General features: G+C 38.1%; 1 protein-coding gene across 19 annotated transcripts in view; it reads left to right on the top strand.

The window, feature by feature from the left end:
• Positions 1 to 22,093, top strand: part of DISP1 (dispatched RND transporter family member 1) — a 179,335-nt gene that overhangs the window by 148,364 nt on the left and 8,878 nt on the right. For 16 of the 19 annotated variants that reach the window (XM_074316965.1, XM_074316964.1, XM_074316973.1 and 13 more), the window contains 5 exons: positions 5,614 to 5,643; positions 11,709 to 11,832; positions 13,184 to 13,311; positions 13,650 to 13,765; positions 16,165 to 16,262. In XM_074316965.1, the coding sequence (XP_074173066.1) occupies positions 5,614 to 5,643; positions 11,709 to 11,832; positions 13,184 to 13,311; positions 13,650 to 13,765; positions 16,165 to 16,262 (496 nt within the window). The remainder of the gene's footprint in view (positions 1 to 5,613; positions 5,644 to 11,708; positions 11,833 to 13,183; positions 13,312 to 13,649; positions 13,766 to 16,164; positions 16,263 to 22,093) is intronic. The other 3 variants (XM_019756376.2, XM_019756375.2, XM_074316962.1) reach the window with 1 other exon arrangement.

The following is a 22,093-nucleotide window of genomic DNA, read 5'->3' as shown; positions in this document are numbered from 1 at the left end:
GTTCCTTATAGTTCTAACAATCTCTTACTCTAATTAGGTTTGTCGGCATGATGCCATTAATTTTTATTATATTCAACTATTTGCAAGTGCCGTTTGATTCTTGCAAAGTAAATCATAAAGGTTCGCAGTGCTTATGAATAAAGGGACTTTATGCTTTATTCCACATTAGTCTTCCGCATTACCTCTTAACTGAGGCTTGAATGCCATTTCTAGATGAACTAACAGTCATGCTGGTGGTCATAGTAGTAGAAATACCTTTTTTCTTCAACAGTTTACAGAGACCTGTTACTCACACCACCTCACATTTAGGTATTATCCATTCCTCACAAATCCTGACACTTTAAAGGACTTTCTCAAGGTCATTCAACTAGTGAGTTTGAGGGTCCAGACTACCTCACATCTTTTGATTCAGTAAGTTCACTCTTTTCTTAAACATGGACTCCTCATACCCAAATATTTAACATTATGTTAAATTTCTTTTTATTTTCTAAATTTCTTTTGTAACATTTAAAAAGTGCTCCGTGTTTATTAGATGGTCTTTAAATGTTAGTCCTCCACTCCCAACCTTTGCCTGTTGTCTCCTCGGTTATTTTATATTTTGTGTAGTAGTTGGGACTCCGTTCGGTTATGATGGTTCCCGACATCCAGATGAGTGGTACTTTGAGTCTGCCTTCTGTGGGCATTCGGGAAATGCGTTACGCCAGTAGTTGTGGTTATCATTACTCGTCAAATCACTTGACATACTCCATAAGCTTTTAGCTCTGGTGCATGAAAGATGAATCAGAGGCCAGACGTAGCACATCGGCAGGTTTCTGTTTCATCTTCACGATAGAACCCAAGTGTTCCAATAATGATTCATGGAAATACTTAGTGATGAAGAATGGTGTTGTTTTTGTTGGAAATCTTTTAAAGAGTGCTCGTCAAAGTGTGGATTCTTTATTTTTAGACACTTTCTTCCTAACATACCAACACGGTACTGAAGTTGTTACTTGGAGAATATTTACGAAAAGGCAAGATGGCGCAATCCAGAGACCGAAAGGTGCTAGCTGAAGCACTTTCTTCCTTACATTTGGTTACTATCAGGAAGCGGAGAGCATATTTGCATCATAGATTTTAGGTGTTCAGACATATACAAAGCTGTTTTTTCCAGAGCTTTGATTTTTCTGAATGCTAAGAAGAGCTATTTGGAATTTGTGAAAGCTGATACTGTCCCTTTGTAAGTTGTGATGTTAAGCCTGCAGCTATGTCAACAATAGAGTTCTCTAGACAGCTGACATGTTTTCATGTTTTGGCATTCCCATTTCCCTAACCCTGCAACTGCCCACGCTCTCCCCCAAAATTATTAAAAGAGAGAGAAAAGGTGAGGGAAACAAAGAAACAGACCATTTATATATACTTTTCCATTTTTTTTCTGTTTCTTGTTAACTTTATCCCTTCCATGCCACTACTTTTTTTTTTCTATTACTTTTTTTAAAAAAATTCCCTTGCCTCTGTATCTGCCCGAACCCCCCTTATCATGATTATCCTGCTCTGTACCTCCCACCCTCCCTCCTCCTGACAACTTTACAGTCTCATTAGTTGTTCTCTTGACTGATATATGTGCACATACCAGAGTTCACCGGTCATCAGAGTCCGGGAGCCAGGGGTCTCCACTGCTATTACAGCTCTCGAGTGTGAAGTGCCAGCGGCCATTTATTACTAATTGTGAGCACTCGAGTTTGTAAGTGCCTAATTTTTTTTTAAAGCAGAGTTGAGCTTAGCCCGCTAACAATGTCACTGTCATCCACTTTCATACAGAAATGCTTTCCTGAGTGGGAAAGAAAGAGTGTCACTCCACCTAGTGCTCTGGGTATTGGGCACAACCCAAGCTCATCTACAGCCTGTGGGAGTGTGTTCTAGAACATGCAAATGTCATCTGCCTTGGGGCTTTTTCTCATCAGAAAAAAGGCTGAACATGAAAATCTAACTAAAGAACAGGCAGATGTTCCCACCTAAAATTATTATTGTTTGTTTTCTGGTGTGCTTTGGCCATATGGTATTAAAAGGTGAAAGAACCCTGGAAAAACATTGTGTCTATTAATAGAGGTTAGATTTATTTGTTTTTACTAATTGTTATTTATCAACACATGACTGAAGTTAGTATGAAAAATCATCCTGCAGGTTTATTAGATAGATATTAAAAGGAGCAAATTGGAAAAATTTTTACAAATGGAGGAAGACTACTTTTGATCGATGAAACTGTGTGGTGGATACCCTGGCCTGCTTCCTTCCTCAGATATTTTCTGGTAAGAGATTGTAAGGGAAGAATTCAAGATGGCGAAGCTGTGACTCAAAGAGGTTTCATGTTTTACCTGTAGTTATGGTTTGAGTGTTTCAAACATCTGTTTGTCGTGTCTATTAGTATAAAAACTTCAAAGGGATCTAATGTTTTCCCAGGAGGTATCTTTGTGGTAACCTCAATTTTTCTTTTTCAATTGATGTCGACAATCTTTACTTACGGTCTCAAATTTAACATAAAATGAAGTCTTTACACAAGCAGAAAGAATGTGGTGAATCTATAGTTGTTTCTCTAGGGAGTAAACTAGGCACAGATCCATGAATTTCTCCGTTAAAGACAAAAGTTGGTGGGGGTGAGTAGGAAGAAAGAGAATATATTTATCTTTGTTACAACCAAAAATAAAATACTATTTCTTTGCAGACGCTTGCTGTGATCTATTCCAGGGTCTCTGGGGATCACTTGAGACATAAAGATAGAAAAAAATCTATGAATTTATTATGGAAATCCAAGAGGTAGTTTTGAGCGTGTGTAACTTGAAAACTGGGAGTAAAAAAATTAAAGGTTTGTGTGCAAGTTAAGTGATTTGCTTCTTTGTTCAGTGCCTTACTCTCCTCTGTAAAAATAAATTTTCTCTTACAGCTCATTAATACCTTCATCATTGGTGTTCAGGTAGCATATTCTTTAAAAATCAATAAACGGTTATAGTGATAGATGCACAACTCTGCGAAAGTACTAAAAACCATAGCCTTATACAGTTTAAATGGATTAATTATGTGGTATGTGAATTACATCTCAATAAAACTGTTACATTAGAAAAATCAATATTTGAAAATATGATAGGGTTTTTGGTTTTTTTCCTTGGTCGATTTACCCTCAAAACAGAATATTCTTTATGACTTCTTCAGTAGTAAACATTTTTGTTGAAAGCCCCTTTTGTTCACCCACACACTGGTGTTACCTGTTGTCCCTGCCCTCTGTGCTGACTCAGGTGGCCGGGCAGGCCGAGTGCTCGGGGGTGGCAGGCTGTGCTCTATATACCCACACACTTCCACTCCTAGCATTTGACATGTGTGCTTTCCAAACCTATGCATGCCAGCTCGGCTTGTTTTTGTAATTATGTCATTTAATTAAAGTTTTAGAACAATCCATTCATATATAGATTCTAAAAGAAAGAGTTATGTTTTTGAAAAGAAAGGCACGGGCTTTGGAAAGATTAGATAAAGGTAATTGCTACAAAAAAGTTGACATTGAGTTAGGCACGAGAGAAACAATTGTAAAGGATTTGGGGGGAGATCATTAAAATTGAGATGTGTATTATAGTCAGTATATTCAGGATTCTGGAAAGTATCCTAAGTCCTCCCGAAAACTGGAAATCCTAGAGGATGCAGTGTGGTATGGTTTATGTCAGAGAGGGTGGCAGCAGAGGGTACATGCACGTTCAAGTTACAATTAGATATTTAAGGCATGTATTTGGCACTTTTTAAGAATTTTTCACTTTTTTATAAACCTTTCTGATTAACCATCACATCAATAGTTCCTGCAACATTGAATAAGAGGCCATCTACAGGACTCAGAAATACAAACAAAAACTTACAAAATGTAGTAAAGTGGTAAAGGAGCTTTGGATTGATGGAGGAAAATCGGCTGAAGTTACAAAGTGTGTGTATGTGTGTGTGTAACAGAGAGAGAGAGAGAAACAGAAAATAAAACTAAATTTACCTGTGTTGATATTTATGTCCCCATATTCTTCCTACCCAATGACCACTGAGAAAAGTAACGAAAGATGCTCATTCATTAAGTTAACAAACTCTGGTCTGACATCTACGAAGGACCATATGTTATCCTAGGGTATAGAGATGTGAACACAAGTAAGATATGGTCCCTCTTTATGCCTTTAAAGTCTTTTTTCCACTTTTAGAAATGAATTCTCTTTACTGCACATATATAAAAAGAATGCAATTTTTAGTATTCTTTCTTAATGCTATGCATATTTGGTCTCATACTTGTTCTTAAAGCAACAAGTTCTCTTATGCTCTTCTTACCGGAAACTTATTAAGGATCCAAAGAGCTTGGTCATATGTGTTGTATCTGATAGGTACTCTACTGGAATTGAAACTGAGAAATTCAAAATGTTTAATTTGTTAACTCATTTACAAATAATAATAATAAGCCCTTTACATGTTAATATAAATAACATTTATGTGAAAAATAATATCCAAAACAAAAAAGAAATTTAGTGAGATGATTGGCATTGTTTCACATTTTTGCAATTCTCTTTGATGTGTAGCTTAATAGAAGACAGCAGAATTCTCATATCTGCTTCTATAGTCAGTCTATTGCAGTGCACTGATTGGTTGAAATATATGAAATTACATAGAAAATCTGATCTGACTTCCACAAAGGACCATACATTATCCTCGGTTATGGAGATAGGAACACAAATAAGATATTTTCCTATAGAGAATATATGAATTATATAGAAAATCTAGACTTGCCCAGCCAGGTATGGAGTTGGAAAAGGGAGGCCCTCCAGACCCTGGGAAGGGTCTCAGGAATTCCCAGGGGTCTTCAGACTACACTGTGAAAACACTGTACTTGGGAATAGTGAAACATGAGTAGTGAATTTTGTTTGTTCACCAAATATTCATGAAGTGCTTACCATGTGCCAGTAAATTGGGAAAAAAATAATCTGGTAGGAATCAAGAGTTTGGACATTGAGGCTGAGTTGGAGTTGGAGTTTCTTTAGATGGCTTACTATATCTAGGGGACTGGAATGGGGTACGAAGGATGAGAGGGAATGATAACAGTGTGGGGGAGAGTTGATTGAGTACGGAGCCCATACTTATTAAAATGATGGTGGACTTAGATACTAAGAAAATGAAAGATGGAGAAGCAGCTCCTCCATCTTGAAGAGGGAATCGAATACTTCTAGTACAAGGTGTTGAGATCCTAGTTTTTAAAAAAAGGTGTTGGGGAATCCTTGATACATAAGAAGCAGCTCGGATTGGATACAGATGTTAATTCTTGTAAAAGAGATGAGTGAATGTGTAGCTATAGATTTGGAGAGTGTTGTATAGTATGACTGATTCCATAGAGAGGGTCTGGAAGGTGCTGTCTTCTTACCAGCCATTCCAGCGCTCACCTATCTGGTATGCAAGATGGTCAACATTCATTGTTAAATCCATGTGTGTTTAAAATCTCAGTTGTCTTTTTTAACTCTTCTGCGATTCTTCCAAAAGGAGAGAGAGCAAGTAAAATGTTAAATACATATATTAAGCTTTTGTTTATGTTATGGTGCCTTGTTTCTGATGGTTTTTCCTTTGCTTTTTTTTCAGACCATCCAGACCTTTCAAGTTACCAAAAAGGTAAAGTAATCGGGGTCATCTTATTAAATAGCAAACTTCCTTGCATGCTGTTTCCTTCTAGTGGTTTCTCCACATTTTGCTGCTGTTTCCGTTTTCCTCATTTTTTATGAAGGAAAAAATTTCCCCTTAGTTGGCTGTTTGAGGAATCCTCTATCTCCAAAAGTGGTTTTAATCTCTAAGTAGATTTTGAGTCTTTAAATTCTATTTGTGTTTAATTACTTACGTTTGCCTCATTAGTTTGCATTTCTTCCTGTAGTGGATTGGCTTCTCAGTGTCCTACTTGTTGAGAAGAGAGATACTAATTCTGCCAACTTCCATGACTTAAACTCATGGCACTTTATTTCAAATAGGTTGTCTGTCTTCCCAAAATTGTTGTTGTCGTATTAAAATGGAGGTATTCTTTTATGTGGAAATTTTAAAGTTTTATCTTTTCAGTAAGAAAAGCAAAATTTTTAAATGGATGAAAGTTTCTGGAAAAAAGCACTGTCTCACCAGATGTCTTTGTATATTGTGGTTCCAGATATAATATTATTATACCTTAAGAAACTCTAAGTGATCCCTGAAATTCTCTTCTTAAGAAGCTCACATGCTGATAACTGAAGCTTGCCTCAGCAGCGTCACCCTCTCTTTGGAGTAAAACTACTACATAAATTCTAACTAGTAAATTCCCCTTTCATTTAAAAAAATACTTGTGGTAAAATATACACAGAATAAAATTTCCCATTTTATTCACTTTTAAGTGTATAGTTTTATGGTATTAAGTACATTCATATTGTTATGAAACCATCTTCACCATCCTTGTCCAGAACTTTTTTCATCTTGTAAAAATGAAACTCCATACCCATTAAACAATAACTATATATTCTTCTCCCCCAGCCCCTGGCAACCACCATTCCACTTTCTGTCTCCTAACTTGACCACTCTAATACCTCGTATGAGTGGAATCATACAGTATTTTGTGTGATCTTGCGACTGGCTGATTTCACTTAACATAATGTCCACAAGTTTCATCCATGTTGTAGCGTGTGTCGTAATTTCCTTCCTTTTTAAAGCTGAATGATATTCTATTGTATGCATTTACTACATTTTGTTTATCCATTTTTACAGAAAAAAATATGGAAAAAGATAAAGGGAAGAGATGATACAAGTAAATATGGCATATTAAGAAAATGAATTTCCATGTTTAGAAGTAATAGAGCCTTCTCAAATAACTGAAACTTTTGCATTTTGAAAAAATGTGTACATATATTTTCTGTTATTAGATTGGTATTTTTAAAAGTCCTAATTTCTGCTTTTCAGTATATACACATATAAATACAACTTCTTCAAAATAGCCTTTTCTGGCTCCCCTTTCTCACCCTAGCTGGAAGTAATCTCTTCCTTTGTTGAAGTCACAAAACATCTTATCCATATCCCTCTGAAAATACAGCTCTGCTTACCTGGTTTTGTAGATATTTGTGTTCTGTCTGATTTTATGTATTAGGCTCCAAGTTCCTTGCAGACAAGATCCATGTCTACCATTTTTTTATTTCCAGAATGCCCTGCATCCTTACTATGCAATGCTAATTGTTGAATGAATTTATTATTTCACAAGAAAGAAAGAATTCTGTATCCTGTTTTCTTTTGTGAAATTTCCCGAATTTCAGTCATTCCTCCCACTAAATTGATAGTTGATGCCACTGTGTTTGTAGGGAAAAATGCATAACTTCTGGTTCATTTGAAAGGAAATCAATCCATTTAAAATAAAGTATAATGAGTAATTGTATCACTGGAAAGTTAGGGTTACTAACGTTTTGCAATGCTGGCCTTTAAAGGACAGGAGGAATAAGAAGAGTTATTAAGGGAAATTAGAAAGGAAGAAACCAAAGATGAGATTTTTTTTCGAAAGAAAGGGGCAGCTAAAGTGTTAAATATTGCTCAGGTCAAGAAAGATGAAAAACAAGATGAGTGAGTTGATTTGGGCAGGTTCAGAAGAGTCATGAGAGCAAAAACCCACTTAGAAGGGGTTAAGGATCGGGTGGTTGGTCAGGAAAAGGAGGGCTCAAGTCCAAGGCACTTAACACTCTCAGTTTCGTTGCTTTCTGCTCTGGAGGAAAAGAAAGAAAGAGAGTGTGTTCCTAGAAAAGCATGGAAGGGCAAAGAGAAAAATAATCTTTGTAAGCTAAGGTAGGAAAATTTACTGTGGAGGAGCTTATTGTAATACAAATGGCCCCTTTAAAAGTGACCCCCCATGATGTCACTTGAACATAAATTAGTCCTGTAAGACTCTGAGTTTATTTTATCAGTTATTTCTGATCTGGTGCCAGAGTAAAGCCCATGATAAGGTGGCTGAGAATCTCTGAGTATATTTGAGGGACTTCCCACTGGAAACTCATGAGAACTCCAGCATGGCAGTGAAAAGCTAGACCAGGATGCTAAGGCAGCATGCCCTGTAACTCGGATCCACAGGTCACCCACAAACTCATTGTGTTCACTCTGCCACTTGTGTTTCCTCCTGTAAGGGAAGACGAGTCCTTGAGATCTGTGTGCTATCTGAGACTTAATCTGCTGAGAAGATGCTGTGAACTGTTATACAGCAGTGCTGGGAACCTAGGCAGCTGCTGCAGCAACAGGGGCCTCAGGGAAAACTGTCACCTGGTCAGTCATTGGAAAATGACTGCCTGCTGTAACCCAGGTGTTACAGGGGCAGATTCCATTTACGCTTACATTGGGGTGTTGTCTAAAGATTTACAAAATTAGATCAGGCAGATGAAAGACAAGTAGTACATGATATGCAGAAGAACATATTAGGGTGAAAGGAGTGGTCCTTTTGAAAATTCTTCTAATATACCCGTGGTCCACTTCTCAAAATAATGGGCAAGTGCTTTATTCTTTAAACTTAGGTAGACCATATACGTTGAACTCAGACTTAACAGGAATGGAATTAGCGAAAAAACACGGCAGTGAAATTTTATAGGCCATTTTTAATTTCCTTTCCTTCCCCAATTTTCCTGCTTTATTAGATGTTTATCTTAATATGACAACCATTGTCTGAGTTTCATATTATACATGAAACTTTTGTTTCCCACATGGTGCCCGTAGCTCTACAGTATCTCAGCATAGAGAACAGGAAGAGCAGAAATATCCTCAGCAATATTGTGGGATTTAGGAGAAATGCTTGTCTGAATCAAATCTACTCAGAATAGCTGGGGCTTTCCCCCAGGCTGCTTTACATATTCAGGATGGTGGTTCCATTTCTTCAGTGGGAACAGTTGTCTGTAGGAAAGGTTAGCATGTGAAACAGCTGTGTGAGAAAATGGAACAGTAATATAGTGAGGTTAGACCAGTGTGGAAGAATTGTATTGAGAGCACTAATGCCATAATGTCTCCATATGTAGTCAGCGCACGTATATGGTCCATGGCAGTGCTGTAAAATCAAAACCAAATATTTTCAAAGGGAAGAAAAGCAATTATTGGGGCAGGTTTCTAAGGTGGTTACGCGCGTGTGTGCAGATTTTTCGAGAACACAAAACAAAAAGTCATTATATGGGTAAATGAAACCACAGTATGAAAACTAAGCAATTTGGGGCCCACTGCCCTCTATTGATAACATGTTTGTAGGTAAAAATGAGTAACTTCTGGTTCATTTGAAAGAAAATTGATCCATTTAAAATAAAGTATAATGAATAACTGTATAAGCCTGGGGCCATTTTCATTTCATAGGGCTGATATTTTAAAGGTCTAAAAAGTAAAGGACTGTTTTTAAGTCTGAAGCAATGAAGAGACAGTCTCATGGGTGCTATTGACGAAAGACTTTATTGCTTCAAAACCAGTTACTTTCATCTTAGTTTGCATTTGGTGGAGGAGGAAATAAAGTATAGAGAATATAAATATTGGGTGTGTTCTAGAGAGTCGAAAGCTTCTGACCACTTTGTATTTACATACGAACAACCACAATCAGAGAACTGTGATTTATGTTTTCATTATATTCAGAATTATTCTTAATTTATTTTACCTAGCAAAGTTTTCCTTAATGATTTTTTTTTAATTCAGAATTTGCAATCTAGTGAATAATATTTGGACTTGAAGTCCTATGGGTGTAGGTGGTTTTGCGTGGAGAAATGAACTATTAGTGTGGCTTAGGAATTTAATTTTAAAATGTGAATTTGGGGAAGCACATATTTGTGGCAAGTTGACTTATTCCTGATGTCTTTTGTTTCGCTAGTGTTTGAAGCAAGAGATGATATCATAGTGGTTAAGAGGCCAGACTCTAGAACCAGACTACTGGGTTCCAAACTTTGTGACTTTGTTTTTTTTGAGGTATAATTGACATAACAGTTTATTAGTTTCAAGTGTACAACATAATGATTTGATATTTGTACATATTGCAACATGATCACGACAATGAATCTAATTAACATCTATCACCTCACATAGTTACAAATTATTTTTCTTGTGATGAGAATGTTTAAGATCTACTTTTTCAGCAAATATACAACGCAGTACTAGAACCATAGTCACCATGCTGTACGTTACATTCCCATGACTTCTTTATTTTATAATTGGACTAGTTTTCTGACTCTGAACAAGTTATTTGAACCGTCTGTGCCTCAGTTTCATCCCATAAAGTTGTTGTGAGAATTAAATGTGATGATAATCTACACAAAGGATAAGAGCAACTGGAACTTCTTGTAAGGGCAAACCATCATACTTTATTTTCCTAAGATTACTTTTAAAAGAACAACAATGAAAAATACCTGGGCAAATGCTCCTTTAAAGCATAGTTACATTATAATTTCCTTATTAAAATTTAGTTTGAAGTAAATATCCCCACCAAACCCGATCTATGAAGTTGAGAGATCAGAATATAAACATCAACAACATCTTATTCTTAGAGATATAAGTAGCTTTGTCCAGAATGACATTCCGAGTCACCCGCTTTATTTCAACTGTTAGCATCTAGCATGATGTTGAAGAAAAAACTCACAAATACATGAGTAAGAAGCCTATTTCAAAGGAGCCAAGAATAGCCATCATAGCAGGCAAATGAGCAAACATTGATGAGAACTTGAGAATACTTGTCCACAAGTAATTGTTTCTTTTTTCTCTAATAAAATTTAAGAAATCTGAAGTTGGCAAGGTGGATTTTAAATGTTAGAAAAGTTCATTGTAGTCAACTTCTATTGAGCGGTCAGTGCATGGCAAGGCCTAGAGGTGTCAAGATAATAAGACATGGCCCAGGATTTCATGGAAGGGACACAGAAACGGGTCTTTCGGTCAAAGGTGGTACGTGAGGGTGTGGGAAGGGTGTCTGGAAGAAGTGGCTCAGTGGTGGGTTTCGGTAACAGAGAGAGGTCTCGGATGTTTAGTAAGATGCTAAAGCCAGGCTATAGTGGTTGGACGGTGAAGGGAGGGTAGTAGGTACATGGGTGTTTGTTCATCAAATCAATAGATAGTTATCCAGCACCTTTTAAAAGATACTGTTCTGGGCACTGATACTGCACTAAATAAATAAAACAAAAATCTCTGCCCTCCCAGAACTCACAGTCTAATGGATATGTTCATGATAGTTTTTAGCTAGAAGGAAAGTTACAGGTTTGTGGGAAGTTTTTGGGATTCTTAAGATTTACACCACATGAACCTGATATGGGCTGAGTTCTTTTCCAAGAACTGATAGAGTAAAAGTATGGAGAAAGGGAATAACCAGAGAACCACAAGTTCTGAAAGAGATTGCAAGGAGGGTGGCTCCTCTGTTAAAATGTGTGTTCTTTCCACCTGGGAAGTACAGGTTGCAGATCTTCTCTTCTGCAGCCACAGTGGTAGATAGCAAATGTTATTTGTCAGAAATAGACACTGTTCTGACTCTCCATAACCTGTGGCATCTGACCACGGCTACTTCATCACAGAAATGAGAGGACAATTTCTGCTACAATTACATACACATACTTGTCTCATTAGGTCTTTTATTGACAAATACCTGTACGAGGTCGGAAATGGGAGGATTGGATGAATTGTTCTCGTAGGTAGCAAAGAACTCTGTGTTGCTCCTAAGAGGCCTTCTTTGTGATTTCTCTCTGCTTCTGCAGTTATGCAGCCCTGATAGCCGACTGGCCAGTGGTGGTACTGGGCATGTGCACGGTGTTCATTGTGGTCTGTGCCTTGGTTGGAGTATTGGTGCCAGAGCTTCCTGACTTCTCTGATCCATTGCTGGTAAGGAGAATTGAGCCAGTAGAATTTCTCTATTTTCTTTAGCCCCCAGTCATCTCTAACAGTGAAGTATGTTAATACATGTTGCCTTATGTTATTTAGTATCTCATATTTTTTAAAAAACCTTCTCAAGCAATCAGGAAGTACCATATTTTGCCATGAGTAATGCACACTTTTTTGCCCAAATTTGTGAGGGAAAAATAAGGATGTGCATTATATATGGGTAGTATTAATTACGTATTTATAAAAATGTTTTTGATTCTTTTATTTATGCTTATGAGTTAAAAGTGTAACTCTAGAGATCAATAACCATATCCGTATGCAAAATAATACCCTGGAATATCATAATCGGTTTTGTTGAACTTACAACGAACTTGCAACAACGAAGAGTTCTTGGCCTGCTATGATGAGTAAATATCGTAAACTTGTTACTGGTACATAAAATTTCTTGTACCTTTATCTGTTCTTGTGTTTTGTAATTATTTGTTACACAAAGTTCTTTTGTACCATAACATGTTTAAAAAACGAAATACTAAAATTCCTTTATAACACAAAAAAAGTACCTAAATGTAAACAAACAAATATTTGAATTAAAAAATTAAAATGAAAGATTTTTTTTTCCCTGAAAGTTTGGGCCAAAAACGTGGGTGCACATTATACACAACAAAATACCGTATACAAACTCTTTCTGCAAAGTAAAAACATGTCTTATCTGTATTCTTGGGTTCCTAAAAGGTCAAGGAACTTGCTCACCATCAGAAATCTGGGAATTTTGCTTCTTGGCCCCCATGTTTAAGCTAAAAAGCAACTGGAGAATCTAAATATATGAAAATGTTTTCATAAAGTCTTTAAGACTGAATATCTCTTTTTTCCCCAAAGAAGTTACAGGAATTTCAGTATTACTAAGAGAAAGCAGAGTCTGTTTTTAAGTAAATGTTTCTCTGGAGTGGAATAATGAGGGAAGTATGAACAAGGATAATGATATCCTCTTTGTAAAACACTGTAAATGCGCAGCATAATTTAATTTGACCATAATTGTTTATAACATAAAAATAAGTATTCACTCAATGCTTAGGTATGAACTTAAAAGAAGCTTCTGATACATTTTTTCCCTTTCTTGAGACACGTTACATACCAAAGAATCAAACTGTTTTGTCACAGCAAATAGGTGATCATTATCATGTCAAGTCATCTTGTTTTAATGCCGTTCACCTCTGGAGTAGCTGTGACTAGCGTCTGTATTTTCGGTTGAAAGCTATACATCATCACCTTGACATTGCTTTCCCAAGCTGCTATAACTATCCTTAGCCTCCAATGAAGTACACTAATGGGAATTTGTACTATTTCGCCTTAGGGTTTTGAACCAAGAGGGACTACAATAGGCCAGAGACTGGTCACGTGGAATAACATGGTGAAAAATACAGGATACAAAGCAACATTAGCCAATTACCCCTTTAAATATGCAGATGAGCAAGCCAAAAGGTAATTGTTTATTAACTTTCAGACAAAACATTGCTTAATGAATTCTACTTTTAAACATCACCTGAGCAAAAAGATTAAATGTAATTAAAATGTGTGGTTGAAAATCTTGGCCATGGAATTTGTTTGAATTGTCATAGTCTTACAAAATTGTGTTGTCTTAGGATGAAAAAGTGAGGGTTTGGGAGCTTTGTTTTTCAGAAGTGAGAAAATTAATGTTGGTTGCTTATATTAATCCTTCCAACTTAATTTCAAGTGCTAAATAGGTCATGATTTTTAGGGTGTACCGTTAACGGTATGCTTCTTGACCTTAAAATACCTAGTATTTCACTGAAGATCAGATTGTTGTTTCGTTTCAGCCATCGGGATGATAGATGGTCAGATGACCATTACGAAAGAGAAAAAAGAGAAGTTGATTGGAACTTCCACAAAGACAGCTTCTTCTGCGACGTTCCAAGTGAGTGGCATTCATAGATGCGCAAACCCCGTAGTGGTTTCCTAGCCCTTGAAACTGAACAGTACTGACAGCTAGACTGATAGGGTGTGTTGCTGGTCACACAGCTTCCCTGTTTCCAGCTTACTTAAAGAGATTTTAGCTTAATTAGCTTGTCATTTGACTGCCCTGGGCCAGTCAGCCATTAATCTGAATTTATTTGCCTAAAACAAAAATTCATAAGAAAGAGATGATTGAGTTAGATTCAGTTTTAAGGAAGATATAAATCTAATAAAATTCTTGGCTTGGCCCAAAATTTCAAGTCATTTATTTAAGTTCCTTGTAGTATTTTAAAAATATTCTAGATCAAGTAACAAGGACATATTGTTGGATCGAACCCTAAAATAACCTGCTGTATGATCAAATGTTCATTTTTTACATTTTGATCCAGTCAGAAAGCATATATTACCAGCCTTCCCCATGTCAGTAGCCATTAGAGAGAGAGCAATGAGCACAGTAAAATCCAGTGGTCCAAAGCTTGAATGCCTCAGGGACCAAGCTCATAATGTGAGTCAAACTAGTGGGATGTGAGACACTAAGAAGTGATGGTGGTTTTGGAGAACTAAAGCGCGCCCATGGGAAGAGATCCACTGCTACTTTCCAGCAGAGGCCTTGAAGAAATGAGAGTCCAAATACTGTAAGAACTTCCCTGAGGTCAGGAATCCAGATTTTAATGTTGGCAGCAAATTCACTAAAAATTGCTGTTGCCTGGAATCAGGCTAATCACTGCAGCTGCCACTGAGAGAGGACAACGGCCTGGAGGAAATGCATGTACATATGTAAGTCATTGATTAGCCCTAGTGATCAGCAGTGAGGAATCGTGGGTAATTACAGTCTCTGACAGTGAACGTCGGCATTAAAGTTCTTTTGAGTTCAGCTTTTGTTGGTTGTTGTTGAAAATCTCTCTAACATGTATATATTCCTATCTTATGAGGTCACTAGGGGACCTGACTGGATCTTTGATGTTTCTAGATCATGCCAAGCCTCAGGTCTTTATTTTGAACACTGTTTCACAATATCGTAATAGAGAGATAGAAAGTAGGAGATTAGGAAGAATTTTATACTGATCCCAGAAAGCAATGCAAGTTTCTTTCTCTGTATTTTATTAGAAAAGTTGAACTCTGGTTAGTTTATTTCTCTCAAAGTGATACTTATATATAGCCTAACCAGCCTCAGGAAGAACATTAACAAATTCATGAAATATAGTCTTGTTTATATTTCAGTAGTCAACATTAAATATTTGTCTCATAAGTAATAGATTCTGCCCTGATAAAGCTACTTCTGACTCTGCTAGAATGAAGTGTTTCAGTTTCCACAAGGCTTATTTGTGTGCAAAATCAGTCAATGTAAGATACGGCCTTTTGATGAAAACAAGAGTTTCCTAAAGAAAACTTCACAATCATGAATAAAAGCTCATGTAATCAAGCTTTGTTCATAAATTTGCAAGTTGATTTTTTTTGTTAGCACAATTAGGAATCTTAGATAATGTAAAGCTAATCTACTTTGTTTTGCTGGGTTCTGATTTTTTGTAACGGTTGCGGAAGCAGAAACAGTACTTACTGAGCACCTATTTTTCATTATCCTTCAATTCTCACAACGATTTGAGATGGGCATTGCTGTCTCTGTTTTAATGGTGAGGATCCAGTGAAGTGGTTAGTTGCTCAAGGTCACCCAGCTTAGAAAGGACAAGACCTGGTTACACGCAGTTCTAACTCCGAAGGCCATGCTCTTTCCGGTATATCAAACAACCACCCTTATTCAGAAACGTATTTTGTATTAGTATGACTTTCAAAGTCTTTTTCTAGACTGGTGTACCCAAGAGACCGTGTGCTCAGCTGGAATATGGAGGGAGTCTGTGATCCTGGCCAGCAGTTAGAGTTGACTGTGTTTAGAGCTTTCAAATTGATCACCTGCCATCTTTCCTCTCTAGTTAGCTGCCAAAGAGAACATCCTCATAATCCATCCTTGATATTCCCTAGTGCATCGTTCTTTGATTTTATACACCATTATGGTGATGTGTTGCAAAATTAAGAGGGAGGCATTTAATTAACTGCCTGCTGAAAGGTCTACGGATTATTCTTCCTAATTATAGTCTGATCCGAAATGCGTTTGTTAATGAAGTCCTATGATTTTTAAGATGCACTGAGTAGACAAAGGCTTTGATCTAAGACAATATTATAGCATTGCTTCTTTTTTTTTTTTTTTTTAAACATTTGCTCCTGGAATTTTTTGAAGGGAAGGAGCCCCCGCTGCTAATGAACTGTCCATGTGGTTTCCCAGTTTGCACTGCTTCTGGGTGCTGAGTCTTATGAAATGCACGAATAATTTATAATCCTTTTTCTTTTCTTTTCTCATATCACCAGGTGACCGATATTCCAGAGTAGTATTTACTTCAGCTGGAGGAGAGACATTGTGGAATTTACCAGCAATTAAATCAATGTGCAATGTAGATAATTCAAGGGTATGTAAAGTAAAACTAAACTATGTTTAGCACAAATAGGGTTATATTTTTGAAACTCCTCTTACTGCTGGGCCGGTGTCCGATCAGAGGAAAGTCCGTAAGTGGCTTACCTTCCGAGGAGTAAACACCACCAGGCCAGCTCTGCGGTCTTGTAGATCCTGGGATCAAAGTGTCTCTGTGTTTCCCCACCTTGAAAACATACCATCTTTCTTAATAAAGAACTCTTTTTCTTCCTCACTCATTTTCTCTGTCCATGATAGTCTTTTGTATTCTTTCACAGCATATTTCCTTTCAAGATAATAGTTAAGACTTTTTTCTTCTTTTGTCATATTTTCTCTTTCCTAATCTATTTCCATTGTTCAACACATTTCCCCCTGAGGCAGCTGTCAACATCTTAATTATACATTGAAAGGCCTGCCTCTCTAGCAGCCGGTGGGTCAGGTGGGCCTGTGACCTCAAAGGAAAATTTAGGGCACAGGCTGGGAAAGGGAACATCAAAGGGCATAAAGACGTATCTGTGTAAATGGCCAGAGTAATCCAATCCAGGTTGCCCTGAACTCGAAACACCTTGCTGCTTTACAAGACAGAAGGATGCAAGAAGACAAGCACTTCCTCGCTTAGTCTTCTCTGGACCCAAAATGATGTCAGCATCAGAAAATGGAAAGGCAGCCTCTGGGCTTAGAAGAGCTGTCAATTTCAGGGGTCCTGAGGCAGCTTCTCCAAGTAGAAACTGCTGTCTGATGTCACTAACGGGCCTGTCCGACCACAGTCACCAGGCAGAAAAGGAACTCATTGCATTCTTTGCATAACTCTAAGGTATGAAATCACTGGTTGGTTGAAAACCTACTCACATGCAATGCTAGGAGCTAGCCTGACGATCCTGTGTGTCCTCCTGTTCTGACAACGTTTCTCACCGACTGGGAGGCAGTCTCATTATGCTGCTACCTTCCGAGAACTAAGTGGCTCACCCAGCTCACCTAGTCAGTTGGTCCCAGATCTCCCGACTTGATTCTTCATTCTGAGAGGCTGTTCATGTGTTTTGAAAATAATTTCCCCTTTGATTGAGCGATTTGGATTTTCTATGAGTGCCATCTTTTCTCTGTCCACCTCCAAATGGACCAAAGGCACAAACCACCTAGAAACAGACCACAATTTCTTCATCAGTGGTCAGTTTTCATTTGCCATATTTTCTTCCCTCCTGCATCTCTCAGTTCATTATTTGGAAGCTATGGACTTATTTCTCCTTGTCATGGGTTAGCATCCTTCTTACGTAGAAAGTTAACTCCAGAGTAGTAGATATGTAGAGTCCTCGGTACGTGTGCTCAGTACTTTCCATCTCTCACACTGAGCCTGTGACCTTGGACTTGACAATGCCATTCAATGGATGAGAGGTTAAGCCAGTCTGATTACTGTGTAATCACACCTTGGATGAGAACAGCTCATTACCTTCTATGCCTCTGCGTCCTCATTCTACCTTCGCAGTTGGTCTTTAGACCTTCTTTGCCCTGAAGACCCTGAAGTGACTGAATTCACTTATTTGATGAACAGCTGACATTTGCTGAGTGTTGTTGACATTTGTCAGGAAGTGCTCTGAACACTTGAATGAATTGTTCCATTACTCACTGAATTATTGTTACTCATCCTCATGACAGTGTGATGAATTAAATACTATTATCTTGGCCACTTTATAGACGAGGAAAGTTCACACAGGTGGTAAGTGGCAAATGCAGGATTTGGGCCCAGCCAAGTATAACTCCAGCCTTTGCCTTATGCTTCCAGAATGCAGAAAATAACCCCCTCATTTTGTTTTGTTTTGTTTTACTATAAATGCCATCTCTCACTGAAGTGAACCTCAAAGCGTCATCATGGTCTAGAAGAAGTATCTTTCATTTTAAAGAGCTAGCAATTTATTCTCTGAGTACATGTTAGACTCTGAGCGAACTCAGAGGCTCAAAAGCCAGTAAGCCAGACTGTGCCGTTATAGCTTTCATAAGTGAAAGCTGTATATTCTTTCACACATATATCTCATAGTCACATATGTCTTATATTTATATATGTGTGTGTATATGTATATATGTGTGTGTATATCTGCATCAGATGATTAAAATCAGCATCAATAGTTACCTTACAAAAAGGCCTATCGAAAGGATGAGATAAATAAATTGAATGAATTACATGAAGGGAAAATAATGGGAGGAAACTCATAAAACTAAGGATGAGATTTAACATGCAGTAACTCACACCCCGCAATCCTATACGTTTGCTGGTGGTGAGTGACAAGTTTGTCTCTCTCCTCCCTGGCAGCCAAAGCTAAAAGGAATTCACAGTCAGTGACAGAAGCTATGTAAAGAGAGTCACCAGTTTGTTTTAAGACAGGAGAGGATTGTTCCTCCTAGCCTTCATCCAAAGAGTGCTGCTGTGTACAAGGCTCTACACAGCCTCTGTTTGCAAGAGGTACAGTATTGAATCTTAGCTGGTTAGTAAACCGTATCTCAGGTAGGTTGGTAGCAGGCACATATAGCAAAAACATTTCTACAAGGGATTAAGGCAAAGAAATCTAAATAGGTGGCTTTCTAGTGGCTTGATGCATTTGCAAAAGTTAGACCATCTAAAGGAATGTATGTACTCCGCTTTTTGAGTCTTTTTTTCTACTGGGCACATAATAAGGGTTGGAGAGCTGTGAGTTCAAGTTTGTAATCTCTGGCAAGAAAACAAACATTATGATCCTCTTGTGAAAATTTGAGGAACAGACCCAAGACACATGGCTGAATGCATGGTTAGGCCAGTTACAGACACACACCAACAAAGGAATAGATAACCAGGGCCCCCAAATTCTACCTCAGAGAGCATGGTTATAATTTTAACTAGTTAAATACTATTTTTACCCATGGCAAATGCTTTTGTATTCTAGTCTCAAATTCTGCCATGAATCTGGAATAATAAGCCTTCCTCATAGAGATAATATATTCAATGATAAGTAATAACTATCGTTTAACAGTTCAGATTTCAGATTATTACTGTATCTTTTCCTAGTCTCCCAGCTCAGGACCCTTTATAGGACTTTTGTTTGTTGCGGTGATTTGAACAAACTGTTCCGAGGCTACTCGGCAGTGTTTCCCTCCCCGCCCCCCGCCGCCCCAAATCCTAGCTGTTGTACTTAAACACTTGAGTATTAACAACTGTCACGTTGAGTGGGACACACACCAAATGACACAGAGCAGAGGAGCTTAATTGTTGGCGGGGTAACTCCAGAAACGTCTGGTAATCAGAGTAATATCTCAATGAGACCACTTGCTTCAATTGTCACCTGCCTGTGTGGACAGCACATTGAGTTCGAACTCCAGATTCCATTTAAATGGCATGCCACGTCAACTCATAATTCAGACAGGCCTTGTTTTCCAACGTGCATAGCTTCCGTTTCTGAGGCTGCTGTTTGCCTTCTAACAGGAACGCTTGTTTCTTAGACTCTGTCCAGAGGAGCCTCAGGTGACACCACTGTCCTCTCTGTCACTTTTCTCTGCCCTTTGACAGCCTCAGGGACACGCTGGCAGCGGGCATAGTGCCCAGAAGTGTGTTTCTCAAATCTTCACTCTGCTGGAAACCCTTTACCCTGTTTCTTAGTCTTTGCACATTGTACAAGTTGGAGCTGAGGAGTCAGTGGATAAAAGGGATTTGAAATTTGGTGCCTCAGACTGTTTCCTGGGGTAACTTATAAACAGCTGGAACCCCCAGAAGCATACAGGTCCCAGAAATGTGTTACCTGATGGTTGTTTTCAAGAGGACTATGGAGCCCTTGCTTTTTTTTTTTTTTTCCTCCCGAGGGTCCCCTAAACTTTTCGCACACGAGGAACTTGGTCACATGGGGAAGGAGAGACCAGTGGTCACTGGAAACTAATATTAGGGGTTAATTTTCTTCCCTTTACTCTTTTCTAAGCCATTTAAAATAGCTCCAACTTAACCAGTAGTTTTAAAAGTTAAGGTATCATTTAAAACTGCTTTCTCTTTCCTTTCTCTTCCTTTACCCCCTATTTTAAGCCAACTCCACCCCTGCCACGATCTAACTAGGAAGTGTGCAAAGACACATTACAACCACATAAGCAAAACGACTTTCTAAAACACCCCATTTGTGAATACCTAGAGTTCATTTATGTTCCTCATGAGAGGTACAAGAACTTGCTCTCACTAACCCCATTCTCATTTTTAGAAACGTCAAAGATTTTGAAATCATTCCTAGAAATTCCTGTCCTAAAAATATGGCAAAAAATAGAGCTGTCTTCTGCATGTAGCTACACCTGCTTGCCAACCTCCGTAAACCCCATAGGATCATATATGCTCGTGTACTCAGCTGTCTCAGCCACAGGCAGCTGAGTTATGCCCCTGGCCCATCTCACTAACAGACTTTGGCATGCCCTCCTCAGCCTCGCAGAGACCCTTACTTACCGTGCGATACGGTGCTTCTCACATTGACTGATAATTATTGATTTTCTTGTCCGATTTCCCTGCCACACTCTGAGCAACTTGAGGACAGGACCACTGGGCCTCACTCACCTTGTAAAGGTGTCAGCAAATACTGTTTTTTTCTTTTGAATGGATAGATGGGGACACGCAGGCTTCCTCTCTGAAAACCTAGACACTTCCTTGCACTGCATTCCTTTAACCTCCAAGCACTGGCTTCCAACTTCAGATAAAGTGTACTAGTCACAATGTCTTTTCTCTGTCCTTATTTCTTTCCCTGAATGGGCCCTCAAAAACTGTTTTTCAAAGGTTGTACATCAGCTAGCACCACCTTTGAATCTGAGGATTGGCTCTCCGGAGGCTTAAGAGCATTTATTTTTGATAGCAGCCATGAAAGCAGTATTTGGTCTAGTGTTTATCATGTCCAAGTTTTTAATCTTTGGTCAAATACACACATTAAAAACTGCTGTTATTATCTGAAAAGGTTATTCAAGGACAGATTTCTGCACTTCTGTTCTAGTCTCAGCTGGCAATCCGGTTTCCTTTATCTTGCACATTTGATTATTTCATCCACTACAAATGTGTTCCTTCTAGCTGATAGTGGGTTTCATAATGGGTACAATTCATTGTCTTCCATTTGAAAACTGTCAAACATTGGGGTTGTGATACTTTTCTTTCAATTCCCCAGGGTATTACATGGGACTTACATGCTATTTCTTTGGTGGGGGGGACTGGTTCTCTGCCATGAAAACCAGAGAGTTGCTCTTCCAGAATTTCCTGTTATTTGTTAGGTGGTTCTGTTTCCCCTAACTTAGCAGGTGTCAAAGTTTTTACCTTGAAACAACTAAATATGAATTATCCTATTTTATGAAATGTCAAGTAATTATTGCTTTTTAGAAGTGAGCTTAAAAATTAAGGAGTACACTTGAATAATAACCCTTTTGTTTCATTTTTCTTTACCTCCAATAGAGCATCTTTAAAAACAGCAACAACTTTTTATGATAGAGATTTTCAAACATGGCAAAAGTAGAATAGTAGAATGATTCTTCCCAGGCAGTTCTCCCAACTTCACTTCCCAACACGCGGCCAATTTTGTTTTATACACACCTCATCCCCAGGATTAGTCCCAGTAAAATATAGTTGACTCTCGGGGGTTAGGGGCACCCACCCACCCCCATGCTGTCAAAAATCCAAGTATAACTTTTGACTCCCCAAAAGCTTAACTACATATCTTGGTAGCCAGGGCTTAGGGCTTATAAATAACTTGGTTCTTCAATGATAAGTCTAAGTTCCAAAGAGGTGATTTGTGCCAATATCTCCTCTACTTTGAAAAGATGCTTCAATGCGTGATTGATAAAGCCCACTTTAATAAAGGT

Source organism: Rhinolophus sinicus, linkage group LG12 (assembly GCF_036562045.2).
Source record: "Rhinolophus sinicus isolate RSC01 linkage group LG12, ASM3656204v1, whole genome shotgun sequence".
In the NCBI taxonomy this organism is placed as follows: Eukaryota; Metazoa; Chordata; class Mammalia; order Chiroptera; family Rhinolophidae; genus Rhinolophus; species Rhinolophus sinicus.
Note: the sequence above shows the minus strand (reverse complement) of the source record. Positions and strands in the feature narration are given on the sequence as shown.